This window comes from Neofelis nebulosa, chromosome 4 (assembly GCF_028018385.1).
Source record: "Neofelis nebulosa isolate mNeoNeb1 chromosome 4, mNeoNeb1.pri, whole genome shotgun sequence".
Classification (NCBI taxonomy): Eukaryota; Metazoa; Chordata; class Mammalia; order Carnivora; family Felidae; genus Neofelis; species Neofelis nebulosa.
Genome location: NC_080785.1, coordinates 150,315,600 through 150,337,114, shown reverse-complemented (window position 1 = coordinate 150,337,114; position 21,515 = coordinate 150,315,600). Strand labels below are relative to the sequence as shown.

General features: G+C 36.8%; 1 protein-coding gene across 13 annotated transcripts in view; it reads left to right on the top strand.

Moving 5' to 3' along the window:
- The window catches only part of DOCK3 (dedicator of cytokinesis 3), a 595,409-nt gene that overhangs the window by 197,445 nt on the left and 376,449 nt on the right, over positions 1-21,515 (top strand). For all 13 annotated transcript variants that reach the window (XM_058726773.1, XM_058726766.1, XM_058726765.1 and 10 more), the window contains one exon: positions 9,643-9,739. In XM_058726773.1, the coding sequence (XP_058582756.1) occupies positions 9,643-9,739 (97 nt within the window). The remainder of the gene's footprint in view (positions 1-9,642; positions 9,740-21,515) is intronic.

The window sequence follows — 21,515 nt, the reverse complement described above, 5'->3', positions numbered from 1 at the left end:
ATTTTGCAAGTGAGTCATTATGTTTGAGAGTGAGAAGTGTCCCTTCCATTACTACTTCTTTCTTGACCCATGTTCTGTCTTTGGGAAAAACATAGCTATATTGGTTCCTGGTTCAGAGCATTTATCACATCATGTGGATAGTGCCCCAGTCTTTAAAAAGATAGCATGGTGAATTATTTTAGAGTCCTCTCTGTTGTTCTGTACAGTCCAGTGTTCTGGGTGATGAAGTAATTAGTAATGTCAGTTAATCCTGTGGGCACCAGTCTATTATTCTACTTCTTTTGGTTTCATGTGGGGTCCTTGCACATATTTCAGTTTTACCCACATTAACATGATGGCAAATAAAATATTGAGTAGTCTACTGAAGGTCATGTTTCCAGAGATAAAGGAGGCAGAGGAAGTAAGTCCAAATCCCATCCCTTTTATGGTGAATGGAGTCCAGTGTAGTACACTTGCCAAATTGTGTTGGCTAATCCACTTGGAGGATGATACTATATCAGAGTCTCAGCGTTACCCACTGCTACTAGCCAGTTCTCATTCAACACTTGTACCAGATCAGCCTTGATGAGGGAAAGCCCATGGAGTTAAGCTTATTAATAGCTGTAATGCCTTTTACCACATTCATTGTGGGATATCTGGGGAAGGAAACAGACTGAATTAATGGGACACTTGGAGGAGTGTTGGAAAATTGGCTTCCTTTGCAAGATAACTCTTTAAGTCTTAAGGAAGGCAAGGATACCCTCATGAGTAGAGAAGGAGGGCCTTTTTCTACTGCAAAGGGAAGTATATTAAGGGTGGAACTTGGGCTCTTTTAAGTTGTCCCATGTCATACTTTTATTTCTACCATGCTTTCTAATCAGTAGCCTGCCTTTTATCTTCGTATTTATGGGAAGACATAAATTCAACTGACCTTGTAATTCAGCAAACATCAGGATCAAAACTAGAGTTTGGTTTTTGGTTTTGAGCCCTGAAAGTGAAAGAGAAGATTAATCTAAGTGAACTCTTACACAGAACATCAATAAAGTGAGCATTCAGCTTTTTGTAGCCCTGGTTTTCTGACCACAGATGATCATTCCAATTAGATATTACAGAGTATATTAACTTGTCTCATCTATCCATTCTACATTTGCTAGATTTATTGAACTCTTAGTTTATTTAAAAACATTTTTAATAATTTTATTCAATTATTTTTATTTTTTATATTTTAGTTAATATAGAGTGCAGTATTGGTTTCAGAAGTAGAATTCAGTGATTTATCACTTACATACAACACCCAGTGCTCATTACAAGTGCCTTAATACCCATCACCCATTTAGCCCATCTCCCATCCACCTCCCTCCATCAGCCCTCAGTTTGTTCTCTATTGTTAAGAGTCTCTTGTGGTTTGTTTCCCTTTCTTCTCCCTCCCCCTTCCCATGTTCATCTGTTTTGTTTCTCAACATTCCACATATGAATGAAATCATACTATATTTGTCTTTCTCTGACTTATTTTGCTTAGTCTAATAATTCTAGCTCCATCCATATTGTTGCAAATGGCAAGCTTTCATTTTTTTGATGGATGAGTAATATTCCATAATACACACACACACACACACACACACACCCCACATCTTCTTTATCCATTCATCAGTTGATGGACATTTGCACTCTCTCCATAGTTTGTTGTTAGTACTGCTATAAACATTGGGGTGCACGTACCCCTTAGAATCTGTATTCTTTTTTAAAAATATTTTTAATGTTTATTTTTGAGAGACAGAGAGCGAGCAGGGGAGAGGCAGAGAGAGACACACACACAGACTCTGAAGCAGGCTCCAGGCTTTGAGCTTGTCAGCACAGAGCCTGACATGGGGCTCATGAATCATGACCGCATGAATCATGAGATCATGACCTGAGCCGAAGTTGGATGCTTAACCAACTGAGCCACTCAGGCACCCCACCAAATCTGTATTCTTTTACCATTTGGGTAAATTCCTAATAGTGCAATTGCTGGATTATAGAGAGTTCTATTTTTAGTTTTTTGAGGAACCTCCATACTGTTTCCAGAGTGGCTGTACCAGTTTGCATTCCTACCAACAGTGCAAGAGAGTTTCCCTTTCTCCACATCCTTGCCAACACCTGTCTCCTGTGTTGTTAATTTTAGCCATTCTGACAGGTGTGAGGTGGTATCTCATTGTGGTTTTGATTTGTATTTCCCTGATGATGGGTGATGTTGAGCATCTTTTTATGTGCCTGTTAGGCATCTGGATGTCTTCTTTGGAAAAATGTCTATTCATGTCTTCTGCCCATTTCTTAATGGGATTGTTTGTTTTCTGGGTGTTGAGCTTCATAAATTCTTTATAGATTTTGGATAGAGTTAAAGGGAGAATCAGTAGGTCAGCAGTACCCAGAAAGTTTCTTCCTTTTGATTATGTAGTCCAAATTACCCTTTTATACTTGTCTTTTTTTTTTTTTTGTCTTTGACCTCATTGTTGGTCTATTTAACAAACTGCTTTCTTGTTTTTTTTTTTAAGTTTTAATTATTTATTTATTTATAGAGGGCACAGTGAGGGAGGGGCAGAGAGAGAGAGGGAGAGAGAGAGAGAGAGAGAGAGAGAAAGAGAGAGAGAAGAGAGAGAGAGAGGGAATCCCAGGAGGGGCAGAAAGAGAGAGAGAGAAGTGAGGCTTACCTGAATTGGGCTCATGTTTACCTGAAATGGGACTCAAGCTCACCTGATGTGGGGATCGAGCTCATCTGATGTGGGTCTTGAATTCATGAACCATGAGATCATGACCTGAGCCAAAGTCAGATGCTTAACAACTGAGCCACCCAGGCACCCTTAACAAACTGTTTTGAAACTCAACCTCAGACTTACTGTGCTTGTAGCTGTATGGATTTCTATTGCATGTGTTCTAGGAACCTTGGCATTACCATCACCACAGCTGATTGGGGATTTGGGGGCTTGAAATGGATAGATGAGAGAGGCGATAGGAAGGGAATCAATAATGGTGCGCATGTAAGAAATACTGGAAGAATTATTGACAGCTGCCAAAGAACAATAATTTGAGCATCTCAAGGGCTCTGGGGTAGACTTCTGCATTGTGCAGTATTAGACAACTTAGAGAAGAACACGCTTGTGTCCTAACTTATCACAGCATGACATGAAATGAAAAGTATAGACTTTCTCTGGTTATGCTTTCTTGCTCATCTTACTTCATTGCCTTCTAACTGGTCTCCCCCCTTCTATCCATGGTCTCCTACAGTTTATTCTCAACATAGCTGACAGAGTTATGTGAAAAAAATCATTTTATACTTGTGTTTAAAATCTTCCAATGGCAGGGTGCCTGGGTGGCTCATGAACATCCAACTCTTGATTTCAGCTCAGGTCATGATCTCATGGTTCATGGGATCGAGACCCATGTCAGGCTTCACGCTGACAGCATGTGGCTTGCTTGGGATTCTTTCTCCTTCTCTCTGTGCCCTCCCCACCTCCCACCCCCCACTACTTGTTCACCCCTGCTCACTCACTCGCTCTCTCTCTCTCTCAAAATAAACTTAAAAAGAAATAAAATCTTTCAATGACTTTTATTTCATTCAGAGTAAAAACCAAGTTCTTATAAAGGCTTACAAAGTTATATGACCTGGCTTTGCTCCTTCTACTCTCCCTATTTCTGAGTCTACTTCAGGTACAGTGACTTCCTTGCTTTTATTCGAACATATCAGGGATGCTCCTGCCTTAAGGTTTTTGTTCATGCTGTTTCCTATGCTTGGAGTACTGTCCCTGGCTAAAACTCTGTTACTTCCTTCAGGCCTTTTCTCAAATCTCAGTGAGACACATCCTCACTACCATATTTAATTCTGCCTCCTCATTCCCCTCACCAACTTAAAACTGAATGCTCCCACAGGACTGCTGCCTCTTTAAACTGTCACTGGGGGGTGCCTGGGTGGCTCAGTTGGTTGAGCGTCCGACTTTGGCTCAGGTCATGATCTCACAGTTCATGGGTTTGAGCTCCACATCAGGCTGTGTGCTGACCTCTTGCTCAGAGCCTGGATCCTGCTTCAGATTCTGCGTCTCCTTCTCTCTCTGCCCCTCCCCTGCTCACGCTTTGTCTCACTCTGTTTCTCAAAAATAAATAAATGTAAACTGACTGTTGCTGCCACCAAATTGATTTCTTTCTATTCTCTTCTTCTTTGGGTAATTGGTTTTCCTTTCTAAGTCTGTGGTAGGTTGAGTTCAGGTTATGAGCCTGTACTATAATAATAGAAAGGCTGAGAAATCAAGTGTCTATTATCTTCTGGTTGTATAGTGGAAGGCAGCTCTGTCTCTACATTTGGGGTTTAATCACAGTTTTTCTGCAACACTGCTGTTCTTTTCTGCTGGGAATCCTGTTATGAGTAGGTTGGAATTCTTTCACTTATCTCTCATGTCTCTTGAGTACTCGTTCATACCTTGGGTTACTTTTTTGCTTTGACCTACATTCTAGAGTGATTTCTTCACTACTCCCTTGCTACTAATTTTATTTTGAATTCTGTCCAGCATGTATCCTTTCTGTTGAGATTTTTTCCCCCCTACTGCTAATGTTTTTTGACATTTAAAAAATTGTGATAAAATATTCATAACATACAATTTAGCATTTTAACTATTTTTAAGAGTGCAATCCAGTGGCATTAAGCATATTCACAATGTTGTGCAACCTTCTTGAGTATTCAACTCTAGAATTTTTCATCATCCCAAACAGAGACTCTATATTTCTTAAACAGGTAACTCCCATTACCACTTCCTCCAGCCCCTGGGAACCTCTCTTCTTTCTATCTCTATGAATTCTCCTGTTCTAGGTTCCTCATATAAATAGAATCACACAATATTTGTCCTTTTGTGCCTGGCTTATTTTACTTAGCATAGTGTTTTTGAAGCTCATGCATGTTGTAGCATGTATCAAAATTTCATTTATTTTAAATGTTGAATAATATTCCCTTATATATACGTATTGCATTTTATTATTCTATTCAACCATCAGTGGACATTTTCTTCATATACTTTTCATTTGTAAAATTCTGAGTTGGTTCTTTTGCACATTCATTAGCTCTTGTTTTATTTGTTTTTGCTTGTGTTGCTTCTTTTTCTTTTTTAAATGGAAGTTAACTAATTTCTGTAAACATTATAAAAATTTTTTTATTACATTTATTTATTTTTGAGAGAGTGAGACAGAGCGCAGGTGGGGGATGGGCAGAGAGAGGAGACACAGAATCCAAAGCAGGCTCCAGGCTCTGAGCTGCCATCACAGAACCTGACACAGGGCTCGAATCCATGAACCATGAGATCATGACTTGAGCCGTAGCCAAATTATGGAAAGAGCCTAAATGTCCATCAACTGACGAATGGATAAAGAAGATGTGGTTTGTATATACAATGGAATACTACTTGGCATGAGAAGGAATGAAATCCTTCCATTTGCAGCAACGTGGATGGAACTGGAGGGTATTATGCTAAGTGAAATAAGTCAGGCAGAGAAAGATAGATACCATATGTTTTCACTCATATGTGGATCTTGAGGAACTTAATAGAAGACCATGGGGGAGGGGAAGGAGAAAAAAAGTTACAGAGAGGGAAGGAGGCAAACCATAAGAGACTCTTAAGGACTGAGAACAAACTGAGGTTGATGGGGGAGGGGAGAGGGGAAAGTGAGTGATGGGCAGGAAGGAGGGCAGCTGTTGGGATGAGCACTGGGTATTGTATGGAAACCAATTTGACAATAAATTATATTTAGAAAAAAAAGAAAACAAAAAAAATAATAAAATTCTTTACTTGCCAAAAAAAAAAAAAAAAAAAAAGTCAGATGCTCAACCAACTGACCCACCCAGGCGCCTCTGTTTCCCTCTCTCTTTTAAAACACAACACTCTTATAACATCCCCTGTGTCTGTTTCCATAGGGTCAGGTTTAAATCTCTTAGCCTTGCCCTGATAATACCTTCTGTCTTTTCAGTTACCTGTGTGTCCCCAGCATGAATCCTCTTTAATATGTTTTGCTCATTATTTTCTCTGTACCTTTTTTATAGCTTATTACAGCCTACAGGGTCCTCTCTCTACCTCCTTGCTTTTCAAACCTAACCTTCCTTTGGGAACCTCACTTCCTTCATGTAGCTTTATCGTCAGTTTACAGTGAACATTTTCCTTCAGAACTGCACAAAAACTTATAGTTGATGTCACACAGCATCTATTTGTGCTTTATATTTAAATTTTGTTATTAAGATTGTGATCTCCCTGATTGTTTCTATAAATCTCCTGATTATCTCTGTAGCACTCTTAAAAACATGGAATATAAAAATAATTTCAGAAATTAATGTTTATATGCAGTTATCCAGTAGTTTGAAGAAATAAAGGATGTCTTCTCTTTGAATTCAGTTTTTTGTAGTAAGTCGTTAAGACTTCTTTTTCAGATCTGTCATTTGTCACTGGCTTACTCTCCTTCATCTGAGAAGTTCAGTATGACTTATTTTTAAAAGTTAAACTAAATTAAACCATTTATTTAAACTGTTGTAGTAGTACCTGAAATAATTGGTAAAGTTGAGTCTTGGAGTCACTACCTTGGATGCTAGTGACACAAGGAAAAAAAATATATCCCATTTTACTCTTAAGCCTTTGATGAAAGTTTTTATGTATGTATGTATGTATGTATGTATGTATGTATCTATCTATCTATCTATCTATCTATCTATCTATCTATCTATCTTTCTATCTATCTAAATTCTAGTTAGTTAACATACTGTTTAGTATTGGTTTCAGGAGTAGAACCCAGTGATTCATCAGTTACCTAGAACACCCAGTGCTCATCCCAACAAGTGCCCTTCTTCATGCTCTTTATCCATTTAGCCCATCCCCAACCCATGCCCCCTCTAGCAACCCTCCAGTTTGCTTTCTGTATTTAAGAGTCTGTATGGTTTGCCTCTCTCTCTGTTTTTATCTTATTTTTCCTTCCCTTCCCCTGTGTTCTTTTGTTTCTTAAATTCCATATATGAGTGAAATCGTATGATATTTGTCTTTGTCTGACTTACTTCACTTAGCATAGCACACTCTAGTTCCATCTGTGTTGTTGCAAATGGCAAGATTTCATTCTTTTTGATTGCCGAGTAGTATTCTATTGTACATATATACCACATCTTTATCCATTCATCAGTCGACATTTGGCCTCTTTCCATCATTTGGCTATTGTTGGTAGTACTGCTATAAACATTGGGGTGCATGGGCCCCTTTGAATTAGCATTTTCATATCATCTGGATAAATACCTGGTAGTGCAATTGCTGGATCATAGGGTAGCTTTATTTTTAATTTTTTTGTTTTTAATTTTTATTGTTATTTTAATTGTTATTTTATATTGTTTTTAATTAAATAAATATTTAATTAAATATTTAATTAAAATTGTTATTTTAATTGTTTTATTTTTAATTTTGTTTGTTTTGAGAGAGTGAGCAAGCGCCTGTGTGTGCACGTGTACACTGGAGAGCGGGGGAGGGGCAGAGAGAGAGAGAATCAGAGGATCCAAAGTGGACTCAGTGCCGACAGCAAAGAGCCTGATGTGGGGCTTGAGCTCACAAACCATGAGATCATGACCTGAGCTGATGTCGGACACTTAACTGACTGAGCCACCCAGGTGTCCCACTAGTTTTAATTTTTTGAGGAACCTCCATACTGTTTTCCAGAGTGGCTGCACCAGTTTTCAACCCCACCAATAGTGCAAAAGTGTTCCCCTTTCTCTGCTTCCTTGCCAAGATCTGTTGTTTCCTGAGTTGTTAATTTTTGGAAGTTTTTATTTTAATCAGCTTATAAATTTGATGAATGTGGATAGTTCTCTGGCATCATTCCAAGAAGATTCTTTTTATCTGTTGGACTGAAGCACACAAAATAAAACAATAAAGCCATAAAACACCATCCAGTAACATATATTCATTGATACTCAATATTAATGTACTGAGTTCTTTGAACACAGTGGTGGTTTGTCAACCTATCATACTGTATAAAGACATAATACATAATGATAATAGTTTGTATAATATTTTGCTATTTCCAGGTGGTTGAATAGATTAATAAATCAGAATTATAGATTCTAATCACCTCAGCATATCAGTATATAAAGTTTTTATACCAGAAAATATTTCATTATCCCTCACAATTGGCATAGACATTATAAAAATATTACCAAGTTATGCCCCTACTTTGAACAACCTTTCAGTAACTTTTCAGTTGTTTTACTTGAGTTAAGATCTGGAACATTTAGTATCATTTGAAAAGGCCCTGTCAGAGCTGGCTTCAGCATTACTGGCTTTTTAAAAGTTCTTGTTTATGTGAAATTCTTTCTAATTTTGGTGGCTTCTTGTATACTGTTTCCTCTGCAAGTGACACCATACCTGGTTTTCTCCCTCTCCACACACTTTTCCTGTCATGGCCTTTTTGCATCTTTTGGGCCATTCTACTTCTTCAGAGAAGATTTCACTGATCCTTTCTTTTTAAATCATGTCTCCCAGCTAAAATCTCTGATTGTACACTTTAATTTCCTTCTTAGATTCATCACTGTTCATTTATGTATGTTGTGATTATTTGTCTGTTAATTCCCTATCCAGAACAAGAGCTCTCTGAAGATAGGAACCCTGTCCACTTTTGTTCACTGATAAATCCTTGGCAGTTAGCACAGGGAATGGCACCACAGTTGATGCTGCTTACGAGGTAGGCTGAGGGAAACCCAGTACCTTTCTGACCCTTACCAGGATCAGAATTCCTCTACCAGACCCAGAATTCCTCTACTGACACAGTTTTCTAAGAAAATAGAATACCAGTATAATGAAGGGTTTATAAAATGTTTTAGAAATCAGTGTGTGGGTCCCCTTCCCCTCATTTCCATCAGATCTTTGCATTACTGTTAAGTGTTAAAGGGCACAAATAACTTAAAAAATTAATTTAAGCAAAACTTGGGCAGTATATGGTCTTTCTTTAAAGAAAAAGGCTTAAAAACGGTCTTTAAAAAAATTCTGTTTTAGGGGCTCCTGAGTGGTTCAGTCGGTTAAGTGTCTGACTTCGGCTCAGGTCATGATCTCGTGGTTCATGGGTTCCAGCCCTGCTTTGGGCTCTGTGCTGACAGCTTGGAGCCTGGAGTCATCTTTGGATTCTATGTCTCCCTCTGTCTCTGCCCCTCCCTCCTCGCCCTATGTCTCTCTGAAAAATAAACATTTAAAAATTATTTTAAAAATATTTTATTTTGTATTTATTTTTTTTCTTTTTTGTGTATTTTTATTGAAATTCTAGTTAACATACAGTATAATACTAGCTTCAGGTGTACAGTATAGTGGCTCAACACTTCAGTACAACACCCTGTACTCATCACAAGTGCCCTCTTTATTTCTTTTTTCTTAAAAAAGTCTGTTTTAAAGGCAGTATTTCTAAAAGCAAAATTGAGGACTTATATAGCAAAACCCAGGTATTTTTACATTAATTCAGTCCATTTACATTGTTGCATCATATTACTGCAAAAGAGTCTTTAATCAGTTGGACGTACCTCTCCTTTATATTTGCATGAATTTAAAATTTGAATTACACACATTAAAAATGTCAATAGATAGCATTCTGGTATTTTATCAAAGATAATGTGGCTGTTTGTTGTGGCTCTGGTTGTAGGCAGTATGAAACTGTGGTTCCACTTGAAGATTCTATTGTGACTGAGGTTACAGCAACTCTACAAGAATGGGCCAGTCTGTGGAAACAACTCTATGTGGTAAGTAGTTGATAACTAGCTTACTAGATCATTAAAATTCCATTATACCAAGTGAAAACATTTATCTTACCTATGCCAATTACAAATTTTTAGATTTCTGAATATTTGCAACTTTTCAATGTATGTTCCTAATATTAACTGAGACATAGTACACTGAATGTTGTTCAGTCTGAGGAGAATACATTATTTGTATGCCTGCAGTCCCTCCACCCTATCCCAGTCAATGGAATTTAAGTTCCTTAACACCAGAGATTTTAACTGTCTTACTCACTGCTGTAGCTCCAGAAGCTTTCATAAAATAGGTATTTACTGAATGAATGAGCAAACTTAAGAGTTGCATTGTGAGCCTAATGGTGGGTAAAGGCCAAGAAGTTGTATCCACAGTTTCTTATAGCTAGTAAGCTGATAGGATATGTCATATATAACATGCTTTGCTAAGCCCGTAATTAATAGAAAGATTAGTAAAAACCCAGCCCATATTCTCTGTAAACAGAAGTAGAGAGTGATAGGACACACAAAATCAAGGCTAAACATGAGTGACAAGGTTTGGGTTCAAACAAGATGGAATAAACACATTCTGTATATTCTTCTTAGTAATTACAACAAAAATCCTGGACAAAACCCATAAATCACCTGCCAGAAAACTCTGAAAGTAAAGGAAGAGAAGGTGGAGTGATTAGGGACCTTTGGACTCAAGGATTGAGTGAGTTCCCTGATTGTTGTTTTTTCTTGCCTCCCATATACTTTGGCCTGGGATCTAGAGAAGCCCACAACGTGGATATACTGTTGGGTGCACACAAAAAGCATCAAAGAAAGCCTTTTTTTTTTTTAAGCCAAAGGATGGCACAGCAAGACAGAAACCTTTTAATCTATCCTTTCTGTTCTCCAGACAAACATTGCAATAAAAGCTGCACCCTCATAGCCACCCAAATAGGCATTGCAATAGTGGAACTACTCCATGTCATACACACACTCTTACCCCCATGTGCAGTAACACATGTTTCTCTCCAGTGGAGCCTTAGGTCAAACACTGACTTCTACCCCTCCCCACTATAGTAATGAGGCAGTGCCTCTTTTCATTGGAGTCTGTGGGAAGATTCTGACTTTCACTTCACCACCATTTGCAAGGTGGCACCTTTCTACAGCAGAGCCTGTGGGTGGGACTCTGGATTTCACAACTACCCAGTGTTAACATAGTGATGCCCTTATTTTGCAGAGTTCTGTGGGCAAAACTATGACTTCCTTCTATGCTCTAAAGTAAGGAAGCAGCCTCCATCCACAGAGGAGCCTGTGGTTGGAACTCTTGATTTCCATTTCCCTTATAAGAATAAGTGGGTCCCTTCCCAGCTGAGCCTATAGGCAAGACTGACTTTAACCTCCCCATTATGAGATAGTGCCCCACTCTAGTACACCATGTAAACAGTCCTTTATTTTTCATCCTTGTCCTGCTGAAATGAGGCAGTGCTTCTCACCACCCAAATCCATGCAGAGTGTAAGTGAAGTAGAGTTCTGCTATCTAGGTAACACACAAATGGGGAAAACCAGAAGAGCACTGGAAAGACTTCATGTGCGAAATTGACATATGAATCACAGACCACAAAAGTGAGCCTAGAATTGCATTCTGAATCTAAGCAGATTGACCACCTACTAAAATAGAAGTTTTAAACAGGAATCTGAATGTCATAGTACAATACTTAAAATGTCCAGTGTACAGACTAAATTTATTTGTCATGTAAAATATCAGGAAAACTTTAAGAAGAAAAGATAACAGATGCCAACTTTGAAATTACAAAGACATTGGAATCATCAACAAGGGTTTTAAAACTGCTTTTGTGGGGGCGCCTGGGTGGCGCAGTCGGTTAAGCGTCCGACTTCAGCCAGGTCACGATCTCGCGGTCTGTGAGTTCGAGCCCCGCGTCGGGCTCTGGGCTGATGGCTCGGAGCCTGGAGCCTGTTTCCGATTCTGTGTCTCCCTCTTTCTCTGCCCCTCCCCCGTTCATGCTCTGTCTCTCTCTGTCCCAAAAATAAATAAAAAACGTTGAAAAAAAAAAAAAATTTTAAAACTGCTTTTGTAAAATTGCTCCAGCAAGCAATTAGAGACACTCTTGTTTTTTTTTTTAATTTGCATCTTTATTTACTTACATTATTTTATTTATTATATAATTTATTGTCAAGTTAGCTAACATACAGTGTATACAATGTGCTCATGGCTTTGGGAGTAGATTCCCATGATTCACCACTTACATACAACATCCAGTGCTCATCCCAGCAAGTGCCCTCCTCAATGCCCATCACCTGTTTTACCCGCCTTCCCACCCCCTTCCACCCTCAGTTTGTTCTCTGTATTTAAAAGTCTGGGTGGCCCAGTTGGTTAAGTGTCTGACTTCGGCTCAGGTCATGATCTTGTGGTACATGAATTTGAGCCCCATTTGGGCTCTGTGCTGACAGCTCAGAGCCTGGAGCCTGCTTCAGATTCTGTGTCTTTCTCTCTCTCTGCCCCTCCCCTGCTCATGCTTTGTTTCTCTCCCTCTCTCATAAATAAAAACATACACAAAAATTTTAAAAAATAAAAATAAAGGTCTCTTATAGTTTGCCTCCCTCTCTATTTGTAACTTTTTTTTTTCTTTCCCTTACCCCATGGTCTTCTATTAAATTTCTCAAATTCCACATATGAGTGAAAAAATGATATCTTTCTCTGACTGACTTATTTCACTTAGCATAATACCCTCCAGTTCTGTCCACGTTGTTGCAAATGGCAAGATTTCATTCTTTTTCATTGCCGAATAGTATTCCATTGTGTGTGTGTGTGTGTGTGTGTGTGTGTGTGTGTGTATACACATATACTGTATACACTATATATATATATATATATATATATATATATATACATGCACACATGTATATGCACACACAGTATATATAGACACACTATATATATACACATACTGTATATACACACTATACACACACACACACACACACACACACATCTTTTTTTTTTTTTTTTTTACACCACTTCTTCTTTATCCATTCATCATTTGATGGGCAGTGGGCATTTGGGCTCTTTCCATAATTTGGCTATTGTTGATAATGCTGCTGTTAACATTAGGGTACATGTACCCCTATGAATCATCACTCCTGTATCCTTTGGATAAATTCCTAATAGTGCTATTGCTGGGTCGTAGGGTAATTGTATTTTTAATTTTTTGAGGAACCTCCACACTGTTTTCGAGTTGCTGCACCAGTTTGCATTCCCACCAGCAGTGCAAAGGGGTTCCCCTTTTTCCACACCCTCGCCAACACCTGTTATTTCCTGAGTTGCTAATTTTAGCCACTCTGACTGGTGTGAGGTGGTATCTCAATGTAGTTTTGATTTGTATTTCCCTGATGATGAGCGATGTTGAGCATCTTTTCATGTGTCTGTTAGCCATTGGGATGAAGAGACACTCTTGAAACAAATGAAAACACTCTTGAAACTGCAGCAAGGAAATAGAAAACTTAAAGAATCAAATGAAAATTTTAGAACTGAAAAATAGACTAACAAAAATTTAAAAATTACTAGATAAATTCAATAGCAGAATGGAAAGAACAGAGGAAGGAATTAGTGAGCTTAATGATGGATCAAAAGAAATTATCCAATCTGAATAATGGAGAGAAACTAAATGGAAAAGTAAACTTAGCTTCAGAGACCTGTGGGACAATAACAAAAGATATAACATTTAAGTCATTAGAGGACTAGACAGAAAGGACAGAATGTGGAGTTAAAAAAAAATTGAAGAAATAATGGCTTAAGTCTTCCCAAATTTGGCAAAAGATGTAAGCCAAGAAGCCAAGTAAACTCTAAACAGGATAAACCTAAAGAAATCCATGCACAATCACATTGTAGTTGAATTTCTGAAAATTAAGGCAAAAGAAGCAAATCTTTGTATATATGTATATATATATTTTAAAAAAATTTTTATGTATTTTAAAATTCCAATATAATTAATATACAGTGTTAGATTAGTTTCAGGCGTGCAATTTTGTGATTCAACAATTCTGTACATTACTCAGTACTCATCATGATAAGTGTACTCTTAATCCCTCCCCTTCACCTATTTGACCCATCCCCCCACCCGCCAAAGAAAAAGTTTTAAAAGGAAAACAACACATTACCATTAGGGAAATGACAATTTGAATGACAGCAAATTTGTCATCAGAAACTATGGAAGACACAAGGGAGTGGCCCAACATTTTTCAAGTACTGAAAGGAAAAAAAACATGATGTTACCCCAGATTTGTGTATCCAGGAAAAATATATTTCAGGAATAAAGGAGAAATAAACACATTTTTAGATGAAGGAACCCTAAGAAAATTTGTTGCCGTTGGGTTGGTTCTAAAATAGTAGCTATACAGCATGGATGGAACTGGAGAGTGTGATGCTAAGTGAAATAAGCCATACAGAGAAAGACAGATACCATATGGTTTCACTCTTATGTGGATCCTGAGAAACGTAACAGAAACCCATGGGGGAGGGGAAGGGAAAAAAAAAAAAAAAAGAGGTTAGAGTGGGAGAGAGCCAAAGCATAAGAGACTGTTAAAAACTGAGAACAAACTGAGGGTTGATGGGGGGTGGGAGGGAGGGCAGGGTGGGTGATGGGTATTGAGGAGGGCACCTTTTGGGATGAGCACTGGGTGTTGTATGGAAACCAATTTGACAGTAAATTTCATATATTAAAAAATAAAAAATAAAAAATAAATAAAAATTTTTATAAAAAAAAAATAAATAAAATAAAATAGTAGCTATAATGGATGTTTATCAGATACAAAGTAAGAGATAATGTAAGGACACTTGGAATGTAGGAATGAAGAAATCAATAGAAGGGGTAAATTCTGTTAGGTTTTTAAAGTAGTCTTTGAGGAGACGAAGCAGAAATTATAACACTGATATGGATTTCAGTGTATGTAGAGGTTTATATTTAAGAAAGTTGTATCTAAAATGGTGATGGAAAGGGACATAAACTGTGGTATCTGCATTCTATTTCAAGTAGTAAGATGTTGATACTAGTAGATTATAATACATTATGCATATATGTTATAATCTCTAGAGGAATCATTAAAACTGTTACACAAAGCAATATAATAAAAATGCTATCAATAAACCAAAATGGAATACTGAAATGTTCAAATAACCTATAAGAAATTAAGAAAGGGAAAACAGAGGAAGGTGGAACAGAGGGAACAAAAAAATAAATACTAAAATGGTGGATTTAAATCCTAATATATGAATAATAAAAAGATGAACATTGGCAGAGTTGATAAAAAAGACTTGACTGTGTGCTGTAAGAAACTCCATATATAATGACATAGGAGGTGAAAAGTTAGAAAAATACATACCATTCAAACATTAATAAAAAAAGCCTGAATGGCTATAGTAAGAAAGATTATTATATTAATTATGAATTATTTCTTCCTTAAATATAAATAAAAATAAATAAAATGAATTATATTACTATTAATTAAAGTTGATATCAGAATAAAGAAAAGGGATATTACAGAGTGGTAAAAAGATCAATTTACCAAGAAGATGTAACAATCTTAAATATGCATGCACCAAAAACAGCTGCAAAATAAATGAAATAAAACCTGAAAGGACTGAATAGAGAAAATGGAGAAATCGTTTATTATATTTGGAGATTTATGACCCTTTCCCCTAGTAATCGATATAACCGCTTGACAAAAGTCCCCAAGGATAGTGAAGAACTGAACAATGCCATCAACCATTGGGATCTAATTGAAAGTTTTAGACTGTTCCATCTGATAAAATTGGAATACAGATTGTTTTCAAGCATATGTGGAACATTCACCAAGATTGACAATATCTTGGGTCATAGAACAACTCAACAAATGTTCAGTAATTCATGTCATACAAAGGATAATCTGACATTAATGGAAGCAAAATAGAAATCAGGACCAGACAACAGGAAAATATTGAAGCACTTGGAAATTAACACACTGTTAAATAATCCATGGATCAAAGAGGAAGTCTCAAGAAATAAAAAATATGTTTAAATGAATATAAATGAAAATATAATGTATTATCTGGAAAATAGTGTGGAGGTTCCTCAAAAAATTAAAAATAGAACTACCCTATGACCCAGCAATAGCACTAATAGGAGTTTACCCAAGAGATACAGGAGTGCTGATGCATAGGGTCACGTTACCCCAGTGTTTATAGCAGCGCTTTCAACAATAGCCAAATAATGGAAAGAGCCTAAATGTCCACCAACTGATGAATGGATAAAGAAGATGTGGTGTATATATACAATGGAATACTACTTGGCAATGAGAAAGAATGAACTCCTACCATTTGCAGCAACGTGGATGGAACTGGAAGGTATTATGCTGAGTGAAATAAGTCAGTCAGAGAAGGACAGATACCATATGTTTTCACTCATATGTGGATCTTGAGAAACTTAACAGAAGACCATGGGGGAAGGTAAGGGGAAAAAAATAGATACAAACAGAGAGGGAGGGAGGCGAACCACAAGAAAGTCTTAAATACAGAGAACAAACTGAGGGTGGATGAGGGGTGGAGGAGAGGGAAAATGGGTGATGGGCATTGAGGAGGGCACTTGGGATGAGCACTAGGTATTGTATGTAAACCAATTTGACAATAAATTATATTCATAAAAAATATAATGTATTAAAATGTGTGGAATGCAGTTGAAGCAGTGCTGAGAGGGACATTTATAGCATTAAGTGCATATAATTAAAAAAACATGGTATCAAATCAATAACTACTTCAAGAATCTAATAAAAGAAGATAAACCCAAGCAAGCAGAATGAAAGAAAAAATAAAGAGCAGGGATTAATGAAATTAAAAATAGAAAAACAAGAGAAAAATCAATCAAACCAAAAGCCAGTTTTTAAAATATCAATAAAATTAATAGACATCTACCAAGACTTACAAAGAAAACAACTGAAATAATAATTACCAATATATTTGGACTAAAGAAAGAGATATCACTGTAGATTCCATAGACATTAAATTGACAATAAGAAAATGTTATAAACAACTTCATAACATGTAAGTGAGAATCTAGATGAATCAAACAAATCCTTGAAAATCACAAGTTGCCAAAATTCACCCAAGGTAAAATAGGTAATCTGATTATGCTGCAGGTATTAAAGTAATTGAATTTATGAAAATCCTTCCCAAAAAGAAATGTCTAGGCACAGATAGTTCCACTGGTGAATTCTACCAACAGTCTAAAGAAGAAAAGACAGCAAAATGATTCAGAAAAAGCATTTGAGGAAATCCAACACTCTTATGATAAAAATGCTCAGCAAACTCTGAATAAAGGGAACTTTTTCACCCTGAGAAAGGGCATTCATAAAAACCTACAGCAAATATCATACTTAATTGTGAAAGTCTGCTTTTGGGAACAAGGTGAGGAAGTCTGCTTTTAACAGTTTTATTCCACATAGTTCTAGAAGACTAGAAGATTTAACCAGTGCAGTAAGGCAAGAGCATCCTATTCAAGGCCCAGATCTACCCCCACTACCACCCAAATACAAGATATGCTAAGAAACTGAAGCATGTTTGGTTAGCATTAGATCAGTTTAATAAAGTATGTGCAACACTTGTCTACTAAAAACTATATAAAACATTACTGAAAGAAATTAAAGAAGACCTAAATAAATGGAGCAAGAAGTCATGCTTGTGGGGTGGAAAACTAAATTTTGTTAAGATATCCATTAATTTCAAAATGAATTTTTGCATCAACACAGTAACAAACAAAATTTCAGTGGGCACTTTTGTATAGAAATTGATTACATTGATTCTGCAATATATAAGGAAATATAAATACCTGGGATGTCCAAAGCAAACTTGAGGAAGAACTAAGTTGGAGTATGTGATTTTTTTTTGTGTATGTGATTTCAAGACTTACTATGAAGTACAGTAATCAAGACAAAAGGTATTGACAAAAGGATAGGCATATACATCGGTGGAATAGATAGAGATAATAATTGACCACACAAATATGGTCAATTAACTTTTTCACTTATATACTTTAAATAAAGATTGTATATAATTTAAGGTGTACAACATGATGATTCAATATATATGTAATTGGTGAAATGAGTGCTAGAGGCAACCTAATAAGCATGTCACCTTTCCTCACATAGTTACCATTCCTTGTGTGTGATGAGTGCCCTTGAAATGTACTCTCTTAGCATATTTTTAGTAATCAATGCAGTATTATAGAGTATAGCCCTCATGCCTGTATATTAGGTCTGTGGCTTATTCATCCTCTGTAATTGGAACTTTGTACTCTTTGACCAACATCTCTGTTCTCTGCTTCTGTAATTTATACTTTTTTAGATTCTGTATATGTTATTTAAAATATATATATGCGTGTGTGTGTGTGTATAGTATAATATGTATGTAATCCTAAATGGTATACATTTGTTTCAGTGTTTATATGGTTAGAATTACTCTGTACATATTTTTCTACAACTTCCTTTTATCCCTCAGTAGTATGTTCTCACATTTATTCATGTTGTATTAGTAGTTGTTCATTTAATGGTTATATAGTATTCCATGTGCTTATGCCCTATTTATCCATTCCACTCTTGGTTGACATTAAGGTTAATTCCTTTTTTTTTTTTTTTTTTGCCCATGTTCAAGGGTGAGACTGGTCTATAATTTTCCTTTCTCCAGTGTCCTTGTTCTGGTTTAGGTATCAAGGTTATACTAACCTCATAAAATGAATTGGAGAGTTTTCTCTTTTTTAATTTTCCTATAAAAACTTATATAAGATTGTGATTACCTGTTCCTTTATTTTTTTTTAATGTTTATTTTTGAGAGAGAGTGAGCACAAGTGGGGGAGGGGCAGAGAAAGAGGGAGACACAGAAACTGAAGCAGCCTCCAGGCTCTGAGCTGTCAGCACAGAGCCCAACATGGGTCTCACACTCACGGGCTGTGAGAACATGACCTGGGCCTAAGTTGGACGCTCAACTGACTAAGCCACCCAGGAGCCCCTGTGATTACCTGTTCCTTGAATAGCTGATAGAACTAACCTTTAAACTAGGATAGTATTTTCTTCATTAAATGATACTTTAAATTACAGATTCCATTTCTTTATTGCTTTTGGAATCATTCATGATTTGTTTGTTTTTTTTAAGAGAGAGAGGGGATGGGGAAGGGCAGAGGCATAAAAAGAATCCCAAGCAGACTCTTTGCCCAGAGCAGAACCCCAGATGGGGCTTAATCTCACAACCCTGAGATCATGACCTCAGCAGAAACCAGAAGTCGGATGCTTAACTGACTGAGCTACCCAGGTGCCCCCATTCAGGATTTTTCTTGTCAATTTTGAGAATTTCTTTGTTTTAGGAATTTTTCTATTTCATGTTTTTAATGGTAAAGACATAAATTGCCTTCTGCAATAGTTAATTCCTGTTTTCACTCCTAATATTCTTTATTTGTGCCACCTTATTCATCTCACTTTGACTTGCCAGAGATTTGTCTATTTTAGTAACCTTTTCAGGTAATATCTTTTGGCTTTGCTAACCGTAAGTTATGGTCTCATTTTCTATTTATTTAATTTGTGTTCTTGTTTTTATTTCCTTCTACATTTTTTGTGGGCTTACCCAGTTTTTCTTTTTCCAACTTATATATAGTTGGAAACCTAGCTCATATGTTTTTTTATTTTTATTTTTTTTTTATTTTAGAAAGAGAGAAAGCACGAGCGGGGGAGAGGGACAGAGGAAGAGAGAGAATCTTAAGCTGGCTCCACGCTTGGCAAAACCTGACATGGGACTCAGTCTCATGATTATGAGATCATGACCTGAGCTGAACTCAGGGGTCAGATGCTTAACCAACTGAGGCACCCAGGCGCCCCAGCTCATTTGTTTTTAATTCTTTGTTTAGGTATGTCTAGTGTGCTATGTAACGAGCCATGAGTTCATTGATTACATTTGTTCCAGAAACTCTTTAGTTATTTTTTTTAGTATTTATTTTAATTCCAGTTAGCATACAGTGTTATATTAGTTTCAGGTGAATTACTATAATATAGTAATTCAACATGTCTATAAAACCCTGTGCACATCATGACAAGTGCACTCCTTAATCTCTGTCATCTGTTTCACCCATCCCCCTCACTGCCTCCCCTCTGGTAACCATCAGTTAATTCTCTATAATTAAGAGTCTGATGGCTAAAATCAGCAACACAGGAACAACAGGTGTTGGTGATGATGTGGAGAAAACGGAATACTTGTGCACTGTTGGTGAGAATGCAAACTGGTGTAGCCACTCTGGAAAGCAGTATGGACATTCCTCAAAAAGTTAAAAATAGAATTACATATGATCCAGCAATTGCAGTACTGGGTATTTACCCAAAGAATACAAAAACACTAATCAAAAGGGATACATGGCACCCCGATGTTCATAGCAACATTATTTACAGTAGCCAAGATACGGAATCAGCCCAAATGTCTACTGATTGAATGGATAAAGAAGATGTGGTTAGATATAGGACAGAATTACTCAGCCATAAAAATAATGAAATCTTGCTGTTTGCAATGACATGGATGGAGCTAAAGAGAATAGTGCTAAGCAGAATAAATCAGAGAAAGACAAATACAATATGATTTTCCTCATGTGGAATTTAAGAAACAAAAACAAACAAGCAAAGGAAAAAAATAAGAGACAAAGAATTCTTTAGGTATTTTTTTTAAGTCTGCCTGGTTAGTTTTTACAGCCTTTTCTTCCTGTTACGTACTGTACTCATTTATTTCTTTAAACATAGATATCCATAATATTTTGTATATGATCATTTCAGTGTTCAATTTTTGTACTGATTCAGTTGTCTTTTTTTTTTTTTTTTTTTAATTTTTTTTTTTTTTTCAACGCTTTTTATTTATTTTTGGGACAGAGAGAGACAGAGCATGAACGGGGGAGGGGCAGAGAGAGAGGGAGACACAGAATCGGAAACAGGCTCCAGGCTCCGAGCCATCAGCCCAGGGCCTGACGCGGGGCTCGAACTCACGGGCTGTGAGATCGTGACCTGGCTGAAGTCGGACGCTTAACCGACTGCGCCACCCAGGCGCCCCAGTTGTCTTTTTTAAATTAAATTTATTTTATTTCATTTTTAAATGTTTATTTTTGAGAGAGAGAACGAACTAATGGTACAGGAGCAGAGAGCGAGAGGGAGACAGAGGATCTGAGGTGGGCTCTGCATTGACAGCAGAGAGTCTGATGTGGGGCTGGAACTCAGGAACAGTGAGACCATGACTTGAGCCAAAGTTGGTCACTTACCTGACTGAGCCACCCAGGCCCCCCTGATTCAGTTGTCTTTTTGTTTGCTGACTCTTGTGTATATTTCCTTGTTTTAATCCTGTTTTTGGTGGTTTTGTTTTTGTTTTGCAGCTGATGTTCTTTGGAACTATAACTCTAGGAATTCTTTAAAGCTAGGGTAAAAGCATTTCTCAGAGAAAATTTACATTCGTTTTTGCCAGGTTCTTGGGGTATTACCTGTCTTAGAAACATGTTGAAGTTTATATTGAGGTATTTGATAGGAATTGCATTAAATGTGTAGATTGCTTTGGGTAATATAGACATTTTAACAATATTTCTTCTTCTAATACATGAGCATGGAATGCTTTCCATTTTTTGGTGTCATTTTCAGTTTCTTTCATTAGTGTTTTATAGTTTTCAGTGTTCAGATCTTTTACCTCTTTGGTTAGGTTTATTCCTAGGTATTTATGGTTTTTGGTTTGCTGTAGTGATCA